The following is an 18,440-nucleotide window of genomic DNA, read 5'->3' as shown; positions in this document are numbered from 1 at the left end:
TCCTGAACCAAACATTTATACCTACATCTTTGTTTGAAAATAAAATCTTTGAGGTTATTCAGACTTTCAAACATTTTGATCAGGCAATATATATGGAATAACATGATAAAACCAGACTTGAGGGATAGAAATTGCAGAAAGAAATTCCATGCTGCTGATGATAATGCATTGTATTAAAAATGAACTTCATGATAAAAGACATAACTACCAGATGTGGAAACGGCTTTTCACTTCTAGTGTAGGGTATTCATATGAACTCTTGTGCACTTTCACATACATGAAACAGTTCTGAAACAGTATTTGCAAGCTAGTTCAGATTCCAGGGGGAGTATAAGTGTACTCACGTAGCACTCCAACTGAGATGTAAAATCCTAAATTAAATAACCCTTCTACAGAAGTTTAGAAGGATGAACACAACTGACAAAATCATCATTTGCTTTTATCAGAATTAAGAGGGTAGAAACTTGCTGCTTGGAATTTTTATAATTCAGATTTGTCTCCTCAAAACAAAAGATTTTCCCTAATTATTCAGTACTGGCCTACATGCATATTACTGGGCTTCACAAAGACATTACTGAAGATGAAACATGCATGCTAGGAAGTGCGTGAACAGGAGACGATGAATCACAAAAAAGAACTTTGCGAACAACAGGAATATGTATTGCACTTCTCATGTAACTATTTTAGAGTGTCCTCTATTCTATTATGCTTTCTGAAAAGGCAGACAATTATTAATCCTACAAATATGCTGCAATTGCTTTTGACATGTGCTTCCTTAGCCATGGAAGAAGAATGCAAGAAGAAATCAATGAGAAAAAATTGCTGGGTAGAGTGAAATTGCCTTAGGGATCTTGTTTTATGTAATAAAACAGCCTAGGAATTCTATTTATAAGGAAGATGTGGTATTTATATCTATTCATTTTTCAGGGACTTCTTGCAGTCCGCAGCCTTAAAATTTCACCTGTCTTAGAAGGGAACACATCTTTAGTGAAATCTTGATGTTCTTCAATGCGCTATGCTTACAGAACAGTAAATGCGGTGTAAAGGAGGTGAAATAACCCCATATTTTGTGCTACCTTTGCAAGGCTATAAAATTTACTTTGAATACACTGAATGAAGAACCACAAAAACATCAATTATGACAGCTTATTCCTAAGACCATTTAAATTGCCACCCAGACCTTAGTATAGCTTAGTATGCTCTCAAGAGTCAGGTTCCCTAGCAAAGCATTATCAAAAAACAGACAATCTCTGCAAATACATTCTTCCTCTTGCTCATGCTAGAAATGAATAAGCTCAAAGGGAAAAGACCAACATAGGCTCTGTCTCCACTATCCATAATCTCCCACCTCACCCTATTCCAAGAGATGGGTCAACTCATATTGCATGCTGCAAAAAATTTATACTGTTGCAGAGCAAAAGGTGGGATGAAGTTTCACATCGGTCAGTTATCATCCCACTGAAAGATACTGCTAGGGAATGTTTCACACAGCAGCTGAGCTATATGTAGAGAAGTCAAGGCTGACTTCTTAATAAACAAGTAGTGTAGTCCCATTTGAAGATCTATTCTAATTTGGTTTTAACTCCAAAGTTCTTTGATATGTACTAAATGATATGCTAGTATAATATAAAACAAGACAAAAATGTTTTATTCATAGAGCTTTTCTATGCCTTGTTTACCACAGCTTTTCCTGTACCTAGTCCACCTGGTACAATATGTACTGCCTTCTATGTTTTGTTGCTGTCTTCTAGAATTAAATATGTCCAATTTTTATGGCTGAGCACTAGCAGTTAGTAACATAGGTCTGATGCATAGTAATGAAGGTAGAACTGTGTATAATGGTAACACCTTAGTAAATCAATTAATAACTTTATGGTTAATAATAAAAAATATAAAAGACTAGACAAGAGTAAGTCAGTGGTACCACAACATGGCTATAAGTCAGGACTATTCATAATCGTTGAAAGGATGTCTGCACGCTATTTTTCAGTCAAATTATCTCTCTCTTCTTGTTCTATTTTTTTGCCTGTAAGCCTGAATAGATACCAGTGCCTGACTGCAGAGGGGACATATGGGGATTTGATCATAGTCCTTACGTGTTTGGGTCTGCCTCCCACAGTTATCTCTCTGACTAATGGAATATTTATTTATTTAGCTTCAGTCCCTGAGTGGCCAGCTTATTATCTATTTGGTTTCTTCAGCCTCTCCTTTTCTAAAACGGCTGCTGAAAACTCTTTTCATTTACTGTCTCGACTAGCTCTTGCAAACTTGTCCTTCCTCCCTCCCTTGAATCATCTCACCAGATAATCAAAATCCTCATCTACTTGACAGTTGTTAGCTACCCTTATACACCAATTCAGACCTGAACAATCAATTTGTTCTGTGCAGTAAGCAAATATTTCTCTACAATGGCTTTTGGGTGAATAACAAACTGTTGATGTTAGATTTAACTTCTGTTGTAAGTAACATGAACTTTACACAGACAGACGTTCAAATACCACAAAAGATACTCTATATAATCAAAATACAGCTTAGAGAATGACATAGATATTCACAGAGAATCTCCAGGTTCACATTACCTTCCTTATTTCTTTGTTTACCGGCTTTAACAAGGAATGTATCTCTAATCTAAGGCTGTACAGACTAGCATTGCAAGACACCTTTTGCAACTTTAATTTGGATGGACAATAAGGATGTTCTTCATCTTGTGCCTTTGTTTGAGCTCATAAATCATTCCATAAACTCACGAGGGAATGCTGAGCTCAGAAATGGATGTTTCTGGATTCCATAAAAATTAGTGGAAGGCCTTCATACTAAAAAAGGCCAGGTTTTGTCTGGGAAAAACGACATCATAGTTTAATAATAGAAAACACTCAAAGTGACAACATAAAACAGAGTAAAAAATAAATAGCTTTCCTAGCTGTCTTGGTGTCCTTGCAGGCAGATCTTTACCTTCAGCCAGCTTTATCACAATCAGCTTACTTCAGTGCTAGGACCCACACCAGGACAAAACTTCCTTGAGGTTACCATTTGTCAGGGTACAAAGATTCAAAGGCACATATTTCCACCCTGTTCCATTATAGATTCTGAGGAATGGCCTTAATCTTACCAAAATTTGGCTTACAGACCAACTTCCTGCTTCTCATTTCAGCCTCAGTGAATTGTACCCCATAATGTTCAAGATGTCACATAATTCAAAACAAAGGGTGAGGTTAAACTCAAGGCTGCAATCTGATCACTAGCAAGCACAGCACACAGTCTGTAAAAGGAAACAGAGCAGTTGGCTAAACTAAGCAATATATCAATCCTTTATGCTATGTACACTTTATTTACAGAGAATTTGCAGATTCAGAATGATGATGAATGAAGCTGCGAAACACAGTATGACTTTCATCACTTACAGCAGAGAGCAGAATAAAACTTACTTGTGATTTTATCTTTTTTAAACAATCCCTAATAGTTAATCCAGAGGCATTCCTTTTTGTTTATTCAGTTTTGTTTCTTATTACTCTTCCAGATTCTGCTTCAGTTTATTGCCCTATGTCTGCTCAGTGAATTTGGTTAGTACTCTGTTTTACATGCACCACTGCATGGATAGAGAGGAAGTTTTACCAAGGTCGACAGATGCTGACCTACTCAAAGAAGACAAGTTATTGAGACTTCCTAGTTCAGCAAACTACTATTCTTCCGTGGTATCAGTTTGAACAATATTGAAACTGCAATAAAAAGTGCATTTTCCACAAGAAAGAGAAATATAAATATAGATATTTTCTCTTCTGTCCTAGTCTTCATGGAACTGAGCAATAGTGCCAACCATGGAAAGAGTCACATAGTACAACCATCAGTTAGTCACTCTGACCTAACATTTAACAGGTTCTTTTATATATAGATTTGTCTCTATGTATATCTATTTCCCTCAGAGCTTGATTCTTGCAAAGTACTTGCTATTTCTTCTGCCAAAAAATCACTGGTCCCTATGACCTGATCTCTTAGCAAAAACATTTTCAAGTGTCACCTGATTTTTATTTCCATAAATCCACCATTAGTTGTGCATTCTCCTTGCTTAAAAGCAACTTTTATGAGTAAAAAAGAATATTTTTATATTTCCTTTCATCACGTATCTTAACACACACAAGCAATGTCACTTCAGTGTCACAAACTGGCTATTCTATCTCTCTTTTCTTTCTACAAAGAAAATATTAATATGATAATGAATGGTTGCTTAAGATCCCGCTCAATTTTGCTGAGTGCTAGGAGAAGAAAGTCAAAGTGCATTTGGATTTTCATTTGCACAGTTCAATTTCTTACTGTAACTACTCAACAAACCAAATAAAGCAAAGAATTATGGAATGGACATATTCTACATGATGAAGTCATCATTCCTAAGCCATAGTGCTATATTTAAATTGTTTATCGAGCTACAGTATCCCACTCTGGCACGAAGGGCAATTCAGAGTCACTGATGGAAAAGAAGAAAAACCAATCACATTTCCCTCCTTACCTTAGCATTGTACAGTATCAATTATTTTCCGCACTGCTAGAAGGAAAATACGCGTTCTTACCCCACAGCCTATTCCGTTGCCTGGTTCACACACTATTTTCCTCAACCCTGGTTCAGGAAGCAAGCCTGCTCCACAGCTGGGTGTTGGACACAGCACTCCTCCCATCTGCAGCACACATTCCTCAGCCCCATAGCGCTGGTAGCGGTTGTACTGCAACACAACAAACTGGCGTTAAACTTCTATCAGCACACAACACAAAAATCAAAAACTTTGAGCTTGACTCTAGTCCCCATAATTGAGTGAACTGTCCCAGTGTCTCACATTCTAAGTTCAGGTTATTTGTCAAAAGTGTAAAACTTCACAGTGTCATTAAATGGGGTCTCCCTCCACTCCAGCTCACATCATACACATCGTTTTCTGTCATTGAATGACAGCTGTCATTTTCACCACCAGAAAACTGTGTGGGATATCAAACCCAAGAAAATAGCAGACTTGTTCTGTAAGTAACCTCAAGTACCCTTATATTTCTATTAAAAATTATTGTAAACATCTTAAAAATAGTCCAACAGATAACTGATAAATGCTGTATACAGAATGAAAAGAACACACAAAAAAATCTTCAAGGATCTATAGCTAGAAGTACAGTGTAATGTTTTAGAGCTAAAGGGCTGTAAAAACTTGCCTAGTCAACTTTGTTTTAAAAGTAAGCTGATCATTAAGCTGATGATTAAACAAAATAAGATTATGAAACAAAATAATTCTCTGATATACATTTATTTCAATTCTATGTATATTTTTTCAAGAGTCTGCCCTGGAAAATCCCTTATTTTTTTCAGTTTTCATCTAATTACATTCTAATAGCCTAAAAGGCCATGGAAATGCCTTCATTTTAACGATGGAGACACTGACACACAACAATATTAAGTAACATGCTCAGCTTACACTCACTGGAAAAAACGCCTGTTTAAAATGATCGATGCCACTGCAATAACTTTCCCATGTCTAATTTACCCTGCTTTCACCCAGAGATAAGCTGAGCAAGTACAAATCATGCTGTGTCCATGTAAATTACATCCACTCTAGGGTTCAGTGTTGGTGTAGTTCCACACTAGTGGTAATATAATCACTGTAAACCAGGCTTCAGGTTTACCTGTAAGTCTGGTCTACTGTGGATGGAAATAAATTAAAGCATTTGGTTCTAATAGCTCCAAAGAAAACAGGCAAATCCAAAAGGCCAAAGAGGAAGGGAGTAGGCAAGAATTTTCTCTGAGAGAAGACTTCATGGTGTGCTAAAGGAATAAAACAGAGCTTTATGTTTAAAGCACTCATGACAATATTTATTGCTTCATAAGCTTTTATCCTCTAACTGCTTATGAAAATCTTGTTCCCTTTTTTTTGGAGGGATAACAAAAAAAAATTATTTCTCCAATCCACACTCCTCTCCAAAGAAATCCCACAAGGAAAATGGAAGCTTTAGGACCAACATCTCTACATATGGCCTACAAAGAAGAATTTTCAATTACAAAGATGGCTCTAATACATATTTTCCAAGTACATTTAAGAAGATTCTTCTCCAAATGTTGCCATAACATGTCTCGTTACACTGGCTTTAAAAAAAAATATGAAGTTCTTAAAAGACTATAATATATAGACAGAAACCCTTCCACCACAGAAAAACAAATTACCAAACTTAAAGTATCCACCTTTTTGAATTAACAAAAAATCAAAACAGAATTCCTCTCAAAAGAAAAGCAAAATCTAAAAGGAGAAAAAGACTTCAAAATATCACTCAGTGTACAAATAACAGCCAAAAATTACGAATAAAGAATCTTGGATTTGGAAAATAATAATATTTTGAGAAAGGTACAAGACATGTCTGCAAAGTCTCCTTGAACGTGGGGGCTCAAGAAGTCAACTGGTGTTTTTCTAAGTTATTATTATACTTGACCCTAGAGAAATGGCATAAATATTTAATGTTGGATGCCCTGAATTTTCAACAGTTTGTAATCCTTGCACTAAATACCTGCTGAGTGTTCTGAGTCATTCTGATGGCCTTGAACAGAAATACATGTAACCACAGCTGCAAAACTCTCTGTTGACCTAATTTTTCTTTAGGAGACAGACTGGACCTGAAGGTTAAGAGGGAACTTCATGCTGGATGTGGGATTGTTAACAGCTTCTCATTATGAAGGCAAACACCAGTGACACTGTAGCTGAGATTCTGCCAGCATTCCCATTAAAAATTCTCAGCTAAAAAAAGATTATGCTTTCCAGCCCTTAACTTAGCATGAAAGGCCATGGAGAGACAGATTCCTCCCATCTCCTGTCTGGTTTTTTTTGGATACACAGAAGTGGAAGTTAGGTAAAATGAGAATCAATTTGTCTTGTTAGAGAAAGATACAGAAAGGAAATTCCCAGTTTACCTACTGGTAAGATGGACAAAGTTATTGTATTGTGTCCAACAGATTAGACATTTTATACTGGTTCAGCATAGGACTTATGCTAAATCAGGATGGCATTTTCACCAGTGATTTTCACACTATAAAAGCAAAAAAAAGGTCCAACGTGAAGACAGAAGAAATTCTACTAAATGTATTTGCACATCTTGACATCTAGTTACCAGCCTGTTTTCTAACTTCAAAGTCCATACACACTCATAACATGTCATTTTCCAATTTCTTTTTACCTTGTGTCTTGCTGAATTAAAACCCAGCAAAGGACTGAAACACACAGTACCAGAACATATATATGTTTGCTGCCATAACACAATTATACACAACATATGCAGATTTTTATTCTTTATTCAGTGGTCTGAAAAAAAATTACTCTTTATACTAAGGGTGGATTATAAAAGACTTGTAAAGGACCAAAACACTTATTAATAAATTATTAATTATTTGTATATAGTGACAGATTATGGCTAATAGAGGCATTTTTCATATATACCACAGCCATACATATCACACTGGACTGACATAATCAATATGCACTAAGCAACTTATTTTTCAAGAGCCCTTAAATGTCTTTGTCGCCCATGATCTACTTCTGATGAGATGTCTGGATGAGATATTTAAGGATATTACACCACTGGTTTACTTGCCTCTTAGCTGGAGATCTAAAGTAGGATTCATTTAATTTAGTTTGGATTTCTGCAGTGATGATGCTGTAGTTGCACTGGTTGCATAGACTTTTATAATTAACAGGAGAGAGAGGATGTGATTCATCTTTTCTCTTTTTGATTTGTACATCAGCATGAGAAGAACTGAGCCCTGAAGTGCCCTGTTCTATTAACAATAACGAGAGATCAGACACCTTGCTAGGTAATGACATCCGAAATTAGGTGACTCTCACAATAGCTGCTTCAGTTCCAACAATTCTGATCCTAACTCATCTGGCATAAGCTATACTTAAAACCAAGGTCTATGTATCTAAACAGCTTGGACTATGAACCACCTCACAGAATTTTAGGTCATCAAAAATTAAACATCTAACCTAAACAAGTCATAATGAATATGACTCCAAATGAATAAGAAACAAGATCCCAATAAGGGAATTTATCCTGACTTACATATGATGTCTAAGATAGGTAGGATGAATCACTATGTGGAAGTGCTATAGTCAAAGCTGAGAAAACTAACTTAGGCTAGATATCTAACATGTAAAGAGCTGTTATTAAAAGATTAATCTAACTCTTCAAAGTATTTCACAGCATCTATTACTCAATTTTTATCAATGTGCCTCCCATTTAGAGATGCACTCATCATGTGCAAAATGGTTTTGCACACTACGAGGAAGAAAAATATCTCCAATTATTTTTAGGAAAAAACTCTCACAAAGTATAATACATCGGTAACTTGATGGAACTGGCATTCATGGCACCTGATTTCATTCCTGGCAGCAGCACAGCCTTCCTGTGGCTTTCACGTAAGTCACTTAATCTATGCTTCTCATCAGTTCCCCATTTGTAAAGAGGAAGAATGATACTTGCTGATTTCACTGTAATGTTAAGAGGCAAAATCCATTAATAGTCATGAGAACATCAAATGCTATGGTAATGAGCAGGATAAAATTACACAGAAATCACCAGCCGTCTGCTGCTGCTAGAAAGCAGCTTTTGAGCAAAGCATGTCAGGCATTTATGTGCTACTGTAATAAGGTCCTCAGAAATACAGGTAGGCAAATAGTTGCTGGATTCACCAAATAACCATATTTTACAATGCTTATTTGAAAAAAGAAAAACTTCAAACAACTTCAAAAATATGGTTTATTCTAAATCACTGGTGCTAAGATAGCAAAAGGTATATGAACAAGGTAGTTGTAAAACATTCTGTTTTTTCTCTGAAAACTGTATCCCATTGTGAATCTTCCCCACAATTTGTGAATTGTCCCAGTCAGTCCAAGCCTGTACTTTTCAGGAAATAAAATTTCGAGTGGAAAAAACTCCCCGTTCTACTTATGGTATTTTGACCATATAATGAATTTCTCTTGTGCAGTCTTTGCCTGTGAAGACTTGTCAGGGTCTTTAGATTAAAAATTACAGTATGACACAGACACAGGGACTGCATAATGGTAAGCATTTATTCCTTGTTCTTCACTTTCCAGAATGGAATGGTTTCCCTTGAGTCTTGGAACACTACTGGGTTTTAAACCAATGGAAATTCAATTAGTTGATGTTGTTAATCAAGGATAATACAATGAAATTATTGGACTGACACAGGAATAATAGGTTTAACTGGATTGCAGTCTTTTCACTTACATTGAGATTCAGATACTAAAACAAAACTGAAATACACCTCGATGCACAAAACTCCTGCAAAATACACTTTGTGAACACAAAAGCATTCCTTGTTATGTCATTTAATTTGCAAATTATGCTTTAACATCATAAACTCATAGAATGATTTGGGTTGGAAGAGACCATATAAGGTCATCTATCCCAACTCCTCTGCCACAGCACACATGCCTTGAGCTACCTTAATTTTGCTTTTACACTTTGGGTACAGTTTTCTTTACTTACCTTTTTTCTCTTCACACCTAAAAGCATCTGCTGATTAGGAGCCTCACAGAGAACTTTGGGCAAAAATTTAACAGTAGATGTAAAGCCAAAATTTCTAATCTCTGAAATATAATTCAATTACTTGTTTCTTTTAACTGCATGTAACAGTCTCAGAGGAAAGAAAATCTACTTTCTGGAGTCAGATTGTTTTTACTGCTCCTATAAATCAAATAACCATCTGTGTGTTTCAAAATTAGATTGTGGAGGCTATTAGTCCATAATGTAGACTAAGCACTTTATTTATATGTATTACACACATACAAAAGCTCCAAGAATTAGTTCCGTAATGTAATTAGGCAACTTACAGTACAAAACCCTTAGTACCCTGTGGACTAGTAAAAATACTTGCAAAAGTGTCATGTAAAATATGGATTAAAAACTGGTGGACTGACATGGCTCTCCATGGAGCACCCTTAATTTATTTTTCCTGAGTTACTGGGCTCCTTTGCCGGCCAGTGGTCAGATTGGAAGAGCAAGTTCAGAGCATCAGCTCGCTCTTGTTCCCACAGGAGCACCACAAAGGACACCAGAAAGAGAATCACCTCTAAAAGGCTGGAATTTGCCTGACTGGAGAGTCATAGAAAATTCAGTAAGGCAGTCATCTGAAGAAAATATTTCGATACGAAACTCCTAACTGGACCGATGCACCACAATTCACAGACAAAATTAAACTGGAGTAGAGAAGGGGACAAAAAGGAAAAAAAAGAAAGACTGCAAATTGTGGAACCAAGATTCACTGCAGTAGATACTGGCTCCCAGAAATTCCAATTCTCAGATCACAAGAAGGAATATATGCATATTCCATGAAAGCAGATCAAAGCAATCCAAGAGATGGAAGTAGTCCAAACTTCCACATGCAGCTGAGATCCCGAACACTGGGGTTCAAATCTTCCCTCTGAATTTAGTAAAAGCTGGGTAGAAGAGAAATTTGAGTCCTACTAAAAATGACATATTTTTTGGTTTCAATAGAAAAAATATCCTTTAAATTAGTTTTGATCACAACTACCTTCTCTTTTCTTTCTCTTAATTCTTTATTTTAGCTGTTGAACCAAAAATAAATTACTTTTACTTGTCTAGTGCATGGACAACAACTTTAAAAAAAGAGTAAGAAAGTAGAGATATCTTCCTTATGACAAGAACTTAAAGAACAAATTTCTAATAATTCAGGAGAGACAAAACTGAGGAACTCATATGGATCCCACTTACTTCTGAAGTCAGGGAAAAAACTGGTTAGGAGACATTCAAGGTAGCTCTAACATAGGCAGAAAAAGAGGCATATCAGTATTCATAAGGAATTGAAAGACTGTAAAGTTTGTTGTGTAGTTACATCTATAAAAAAAAGGTGGTGTGTAGTGGGTTTCTGTGGTTGGGTTTTGGTAGTGGGGGGAGGGGGGGTTGCTACAGGGATGGCTTCTGTTAGAAGCTGATGGAAGCTTCCCCTGTCTGGTGGAGCCAATGCCAGCCAGTTCAGGGTGGGCTTCCCGCAGCTGGTCAAGGCCAAGTCAATCAGGACTGATAGTAACGCCTCTGTGATAACATATTTAAGAACAGAAAGGTATTGTGCAGAAAGAATTCCAGTCAGGGAAGAGCTGAGAGAGAACATCGGAACAACAAGGTCAGTGCAGAAGGAGGGGCAGGAGGTGCTCCAGGTGCCGGCAGCTGTGCCCCTGCAGCCCATGGAGGACCATTGGGGTGCAGAGACCCTCCTGCAGCCCATGGAGGAGCCCATGCTGGAGCAGGTGGATGCCCAAAGGAGGCTGTGACCCCATGGGAGGACCAAGATGGAGCAGGGTCCTGCTGGGGACTTGCAGTCTGTGGAGAGAGGAGCCCACGCTGGAGCAGGTTTTTCCCTGGTAAGACTTGTGGCCCCTGTGGGGGACCCACAGTGGAGCAGCTCATTTATGAAGGACTGCACCCCATGGAGAAGTGATCCATTGGACAGTAGTTTCATGAAGAACTGTTGACTGAGGGATGGACTCATGCCTGAGAGATCTGTGAAGGACTGTCTCCCATGGGAGGGACTTCACAGGAGCAGGGAAGGACTCCTCTCCCTGAGCAGCAGTAGAAACAACATCTGACCTTAATCCCCATTCCCTGTTCCCCTGCACTGCTGAGTGGGAGTAGGGAGAACATGGAAAAAAGGAGGGATGGGGCGAAGGTGTTTCTAAGATTATTTTAATTCTTACTCTTTTGTTCTGATCCTGTTAGTAATAAATTTAAGTAATATTCCCACTCTGAGTCTGTTTTGCCCATATCGGTAATCAGTAAGTGACCTCTCCCAGCTCTTATATCAACTCATGAATCCTTCACTATTTTTATTTCTCTCCTCTGTCCATTTGCAGAGGGGAGTGAGAGGGTGGCTTTAGTGGGTACCTGGCAGCCAAACAGGGTCAACCCACTACTCAGTATAAAGAAGATCAAGAGTTGAATGCAGTAGCTCAGTTTTAGAGAGAGAATAATGGGCTGGTGATGAGAGATCCAAAAGGTGAGCCAAATGAAATGGAGAGAAATCAGATCATCAGACAAGTGGAAAAAACTGAGAGATGTGTGTAGGTATCAGTCACATTGAGTAGTAGCTGAAGCCAGGGGATTGGGTGGGAAGCAGTAGAGCTGTAAGGAAGTCTACTTGTGAAAACACAGATTTGAGCAAACTAACAAAATAGCTCTGGTCTAGTAACTATGAACTGGAGAAATTATTCAGTGAAAATCTATTCTAAAATCTAATCTATTCTTCAACTGATGTGAATTAGTGAGATGTAGCTTTTACTTCTTCCAAGTGTAGTTATCAAAAAATCTTGACCCTCAAATGCTTCAGAAGCACTTTGTTGATCATATTTGACAGTTTCCTGCATTAAACTCAGCTAATTAATTAGAATTGTCACATGACATTACTTTTGCCTGAATGGGTAAATATATATCAATTACTTTAAGACTGACTTTATGTTAATATTCTGTAGCACACACTTGAAAAAAAAATTCCTCTAGCAAATATTGCAAGCATAAAAAATAACCAACCTTGTCACACACACATATTGTATACAAAAATCTGTCAAAACCTCAATTAATGTCAAATGGTCTCTGTCCACATTGTGTGCTACCAGAACTGAATTTTCATATCTCCTGAAGTTACAGCTCACAGCTAAAACTAGCACAACCCAACATCACCATTGAAGAGCATGGGGCTGTGCATCTGCAGAATTCCAAAACAGGATATTCCTTTGCATAAGTTTTCCCTAACTGGCAAGGAAATGGGGGAGGGACCTGGGGGTGAGGAAGCATCCCTATTTAGGCTTGTTCAGATTCCAGGGATACAAACACATACTATAAGCTCACAACACTACTAAAGAAAAAGTGAGCAGTGATACGAGTTGCAGTAGCAGTTGATAGGAGAGATCTGTTAAAATTGATCATTCTCCTGTCAAAATATCAAGGAACTGGCCAATACATTCTGCAAAGTTGTCAGAGCAGATGATATAGCAGAGAAGTGCAGCTATACATTACTTAACAGCTTCTTTTCCTGCCACTAGCATGTCATCTGCTTCATCTGTGCTGTGACCTGTTGGGGGCACTCAGGTAACAGCAGCAAATTGCTTGCTCCTGTGTTATTGGCTTTCCCTTCCAGCCTTCAGATATAGCTGCTATTTTATTCATGAATTGCAATATTACATTTAAACAATTAAACAAGATTTTTTTTTTTATCACTTTGGGGACAAGAGGGAAGTTTCTCAGAGAGTCATTAGGAGATTCCATAACAGTTCACTGCAAGTCATCTTGCTATGTTGATATATTGTAGTGTTTAGGTTTGAATTAAAGTGTTCTCTCTGCTGTCTATGGCATTGGCTTGTTGAATTACCTGCCTTCCACTGCATTTGGACAGAGACCATATTTAGTGCATCTTTAGCATACTTTTGTAAGTAGTTTGTACTATCTCTGCTTGTAGAACCATTTACTTTTACTTGCAGAGACAGTCAGCCTGACAGGGCAAATGGCTACTGCAGGAGGCTAACTTTTGTACATTGTGCTATTTCTCAGTAGCTTCTGACTTAATAAATCTGTCATCCCAATCCTGAGTGTATCTCAGGTACTTATGATTTGAAGCAGTTAGCCACTAGGTTGGGCTGCATTCATTATGCTATGGGGAAAAAGACAGATTATGAAGAGTGAAATCAAACTGCAAGGGAAAGCTCAGCAGAGCTAAGGGCAATTAGAAAGCTTCAGACCTTACTCTTCCTGGGACTGCATGTCCCGCAGACTGTCTTTGTCTTGTACAGACCTTTATGGACTGGGAGAGTCTGTAAAAAGGGTGTCCAAAAGAAAGTAGTTAAAGCTGCTTCTAGAGATCTTTCCTAGCTCAGACTCTCTGGCACCTTCCCAAAGAGTCAAGTATCAAGTGGCGTAGCAATCTGTTGCTAAACCTATTTGTGTTGCATATTAATTTCTCTGGAAGCTGGTTTTATGTGGTAAGTTAGGTATCCATAATGGTTACCATATACCAGGGAAGTTTGTATTCTTCTATTTCACCACACAGACTATGATTATGTCTTCCTATAAAACCATCTTTTTGCCTCCAACTAAACCTTAAAAGATAGACTTTCCAGCTAGAATGAGTTTCCCTGTAACATACATTCCCTGAGGGAATAGAAGACATGAAAAATTTACATGTCCGGGAGACTATCAAGAAGTTTTACTATTAGAACAAGTGTTTTATTACTATACAACTCCTTTTAGGAAATATTAATCAGCAACTCTTCACACTTCCAGTTAAACATAAAGCCTTTTTTTCTCAGCATTAGTTTTTCATCAATGCTTACATTTATATAAACATTTTTCAGTTGGACAGGTAGACGTGTTTTCAAGTGGTTTGATCCTGAAAGCCACTCAAAACCCTTCTCTCGTAGTGACAACAACAAATATTATATATGGTCAGTACTTACAGGAAACAAATACTTGGTGAACAAAAGGTAGAGATCAGTGGTCTGTTGCTTGATTTTAATTTGACTGAAATGTGGTTGATAAAGGTAAGAGAGTTGATGAAGCAGACTAAGGCATTTATCTTGCTGCTGCCTGGTATTTCAATTAAGTATCTAGTGTGATGCAAAATTAACACACCATATATTAAGGGTATGAAAACTTAGCTACCTGGTACGTCTAAAATACAACTGTAAATGGGCAATAATTATTAAGCAGATGTATTTCTGAAAAATTCCTGAAGGTTTTGATTCTTGGCATTATGCCATCTTAAAATTTTTATCAGTGACTTGGAAGAAAAGTAAGAACATAGAACATCAGTGATAAAGCTTGTAACGATTTGAGAAGACGAACTAATGAACATGTAGCATGGATCACTGAGTTCATGGAGTTCATGCTGCAGGAATATCTGAACTGCTGGCAAACTGGTTTTAGGCAAACAAATTACTTTTCAGCACAGTCACATGTAAAGTTATTTTTCTAGGAACACACTATTGCCACAATGTCACAGAATGAGATTTCTGTCTGGGAAGCAGTGCCATTGCTTCTGAGCTGAATCTGAGCTGTGCCCATATATGTCCAAAAGCACTAAGACACTCTTAGGTGAATGAATAGAAATATCTAGAAGAGAAATCATATTCCTTATTGGTCAGCCACTGGTTTAACTGGAACCCACAAGTTTCAGTGAGAATTCCACTTCAAACCCAAAGATTCCTTCCTTCTGTCTGAAATATATTTAGCTGACAGTCTGACTGACAAAAAAAAATCACTATTGTGTTTCAGCAATTTTTTTTAGTCCTGTTCCAGGGCCATGTGACTTATTCTGAGCTGCATTCATAGGCTGAGGTAACATTTTATTATGATGATCACCTGTTGCCTTGTGACAGACAAAGGGAATTGGAAATGCAAAGGACCTGGACACTGAGGAATGGGAGATATCCAACACAGGAAGCATGCTGGTGGTGGGAGAGTGGTGGAAGAAAAGAAGCTGGGAATTTTTTCTTTCACTACTGAGAGGTATAATAGGATCTAAAGTCTGAAAGTGATTTGTAAACAAAGAATGATGTTTTTCTAGGCAATATACTCCAGTTTAAACAAGAATTAATCCAAGAAAGTCATGTAATGTGTATTCTAAAGGAGATCAGAACAGATTATCACAATAGTACATTCTGCTTTTATAATCTGGCCTTAAACACATAAGCACTTTAAAAATAAATCAAGATTGGACATGAAGCAGGAATATGCCCCTATTATTCTCTGGCTGTTCCTTGGAGTGGAAGAAAATACATGATGTTTTATAATACTGAAATTGTAAGCAGTCTGAATAAACCAGTGTTTAACTATCATTTTTTTCTATTTAGTATGCATGATAACAGAAAGGACACAATTCAGATCTTTTTAAAAAGCAAATATCTAACTAAATAAATATAAGAAATAAATGGATAGTCATGTGAATAAGGATGTTGCCTGAAATCCCTTTCTTTCTTAATTTATATGTATTTTCATTTTTTTCAATATTCTTTATACTTGTATGGGATAATTGAATAATTCAAGCCTCATGGCAATGTTCTCTACTTGCAAAGTCCATCAATTAAAATATGTTGCTCTGTCAGTGGTTATTAGTCAGGCTAAGGTCTACAACTCCACAGCTTTGCCAGTGGAGCTGTCAAGTCTGTCTGGTTCAGCCCTCCCTCTCATACTTGCAGTCTCTTGGTTTAGCTGTTCCTTACTTTTCCTTGAAATTTCTCCTTTTCTCCTGCTCCTCCTACTCTGCTTAGCTTCATCTCCTCATGCAGCTCATTAAGTGCAGATATTCCTTTTTTTACCAACCAAGTTTCCATACTTGGTCATTCCCTTACAGTCCTTGGTCACAGCTCCTTTGTCAGACCTTTATCATTCTGGTTTCTATGCCTAGACTCTTCTATGAGCTAACCCCACCTCTTAGTCTAATAGGCTTCATCTCACTCTGCCCTCTATTTTTGAGGTAGCTCTAATCAGTGTCTTGGCCCCATCAGTTCTGGTCATAACTTCTCTTATTTCCTCTTCCCAAGTCTCCAGTCTCACCAGATTCCTGCTTCAAGTATCAATTTTGGCCTAGCCTGTTTTTTTGTTTTTGTTTTGGTTTTTTTTTTCCTGATAATTGTCAGAGAGACTCTCCCACACTGCCCTTCATGTGGCATTCTTACAGAGGAAAAGCCAAGTCCCTGAGAAACCTGGCTTGTGACTCTCTATAAAAACTGAAGTGGAAGGCTGATGGAGGAAAATTGGAAGTCTAGAAAAAGTAACAGCAGCCCTTACCGTAATTAAAAATGGAAAGGAGAAGTAACAGGGTGTTCTAGACAATATATTCTTACCTAAAAACTAAGAAATAAGATTTTGAATTGACATCGCAGGAATTGCTCCTACCTCTGTCATAGCCCTCATGCAACCTTGCAAGTCCCTTGGTTCATTAAAAGACATGGACATTCTCAGGTACAACACACTAATGCTGAGCTTTCATCCACTCGGTCCCCAGTACCTGCAGCTCTAGATCAGGCAGTCTGGCTTTATAGCTAGTACCTTAGAAGGGATACTTCAGAGGCAAAGACAACCTGAATTTCAGAAGCATCGAGCATTTAAAAATTCAACTTGTGTCCCAAAATTTAAGGCCATTTCTTAGTATCTCTGTATGTGAATTTCACTATTGACAGAATAACAACTGACCATCTTGTGTTTTAAAGCATACTTCATTTATGCTATGGTCCCTCTACAGAAATAGTGTTCTGAGTGTAAAGCACAGCTATAATTATGAGAAGCACTTTTTTAAAAGAGAAAAAAGATCACAAAAAGAGATGGACAATATCATGAGTAGCTGTAAGAGCCAATCCCTTAGTCAGATTGTCTATCTACCACTTTAGAGAGTCTGTTTACTGCTGTAGTCAAAAGCTGAAAAACTGTGGCAGGTAGCAGATGTACCAATTAATAACCTGTCAAGGCTGACAGACAGAATGAAAAAAACACCAGCTCTCACATAGAACTCTCATGTGGTTTTTTTCCCCACATTTCAGGTCATTGTGGGTCATGAGATATACTCTGTCTCCCTGGAGAGAGATGAAACTGTCTCATTAGCGTCTATCTTTCATGACATTAAGACGCTGCCTTTGAGATGCTAACTCACCTGTTCTTCTCCCAGAATTCTGAAGTGATGAAGCTCTTTAATCAAGGAATCTGGACAGCCAGCTGTTGGAAAGAAACAAAACCAAGCATTTTAGAGCTTCCTGTCAGTGCAGTTTCGGCATAAGACACATACACGAAGAGAGGATAAAATATACAGATTACCTTAGATAAAGAAGATTGGAAAGATTAGCCATGGTTCTGCAGGTACCAGAATGCTGAAAGCCCTCTATCAAATAATCCTTCCACATTTCTGAGCATGCTACCAACAACACTTAGAAAGGTTATATTCCGAATATTTTAGCCCTTTTCCCAAAGGACTACAAACAAAAGCAAGATGAAAAGGGCAGCACTGTCTGCCAGATACTGCCAACCCTTAGTGTAAGCCAGAAAGCCTGTTAAAAGAGGATCTCACATCAAAACACTGGAGCTGCCCAAAGCTGAATTCTGATTCACACACCAGGTTTGGACTCATTTCTAAGCATAATACTGGCTTTCCCTGATTCCCTGAAGGATTTCATAGGCCCCACAGATCACTTTAATTTTGGCTGTCATAAATATAAACCATTTCACATATATGTAGTTGTTATCCACAGGTGTTAACACACAAACCATGTACACAGGCAGGGGAGTTATTTGCAGAACTTTTCGGTGAGATTATTATTCAGTCACTACAGACTTCACACCTGTACCAGCCAATAGGAAAGAATATGTTTGGCTATCAGCCGTGCACTTTACTGACCTGTTCAGACTGTGGTTAC

The 18,440-nt window shown here is 37.7% G+C and overlaps 1 protein-coding gene across 1 annotated transcript in view; it reads right to left on the bottom strand.

The window, feature by feature from the left end:
- The window catches only part of PRKN (parkin RBR E3 ubiquitin protein ligase), a 705,198-nt gene that overhangs the window by 103,416 nt on the left and 583,342 nt on the right, over positions 1–18,440 (bottom strand). The window contains exons 8-9 of the mRNA XM_050316170.1: positions 17,684–17,745; positions 4,563–4,712 (exon numbers count right to left, since the gene is read on the bottom strand). Of these exons, the coding sequence (XP_050172127.1) occupies positions 4,563–4,712; positions 17,684–17,745 (212 nt within the window). The remainder of the gene's footprint in view (positions 1–4,562; positions 4,713–17,683; positions 17,746–18,440) is intronic.

The sequence above is a fragment of the Myiozetetes cayanensis genome, unplaced genomic scaffold (assembly GCF_022539395.1).
Source record: "Myiozetetes cayanensis isolate MyiCay16 unplaced genomic scaffold, myiCay2020 scf2-11, whole genome shotgun sequence".
NCBI lineage: Eukaryota > Metazoa > Chordata > Aves > Passeriformes > Tyrannidae > Myiozetetes > Myiozetetes cayanensis.
The sequence above is the reverse complement of the archived record's forward strand: the minus strand, read 5'-3'. Positions and strand labels throughout refer to the sequence as shown.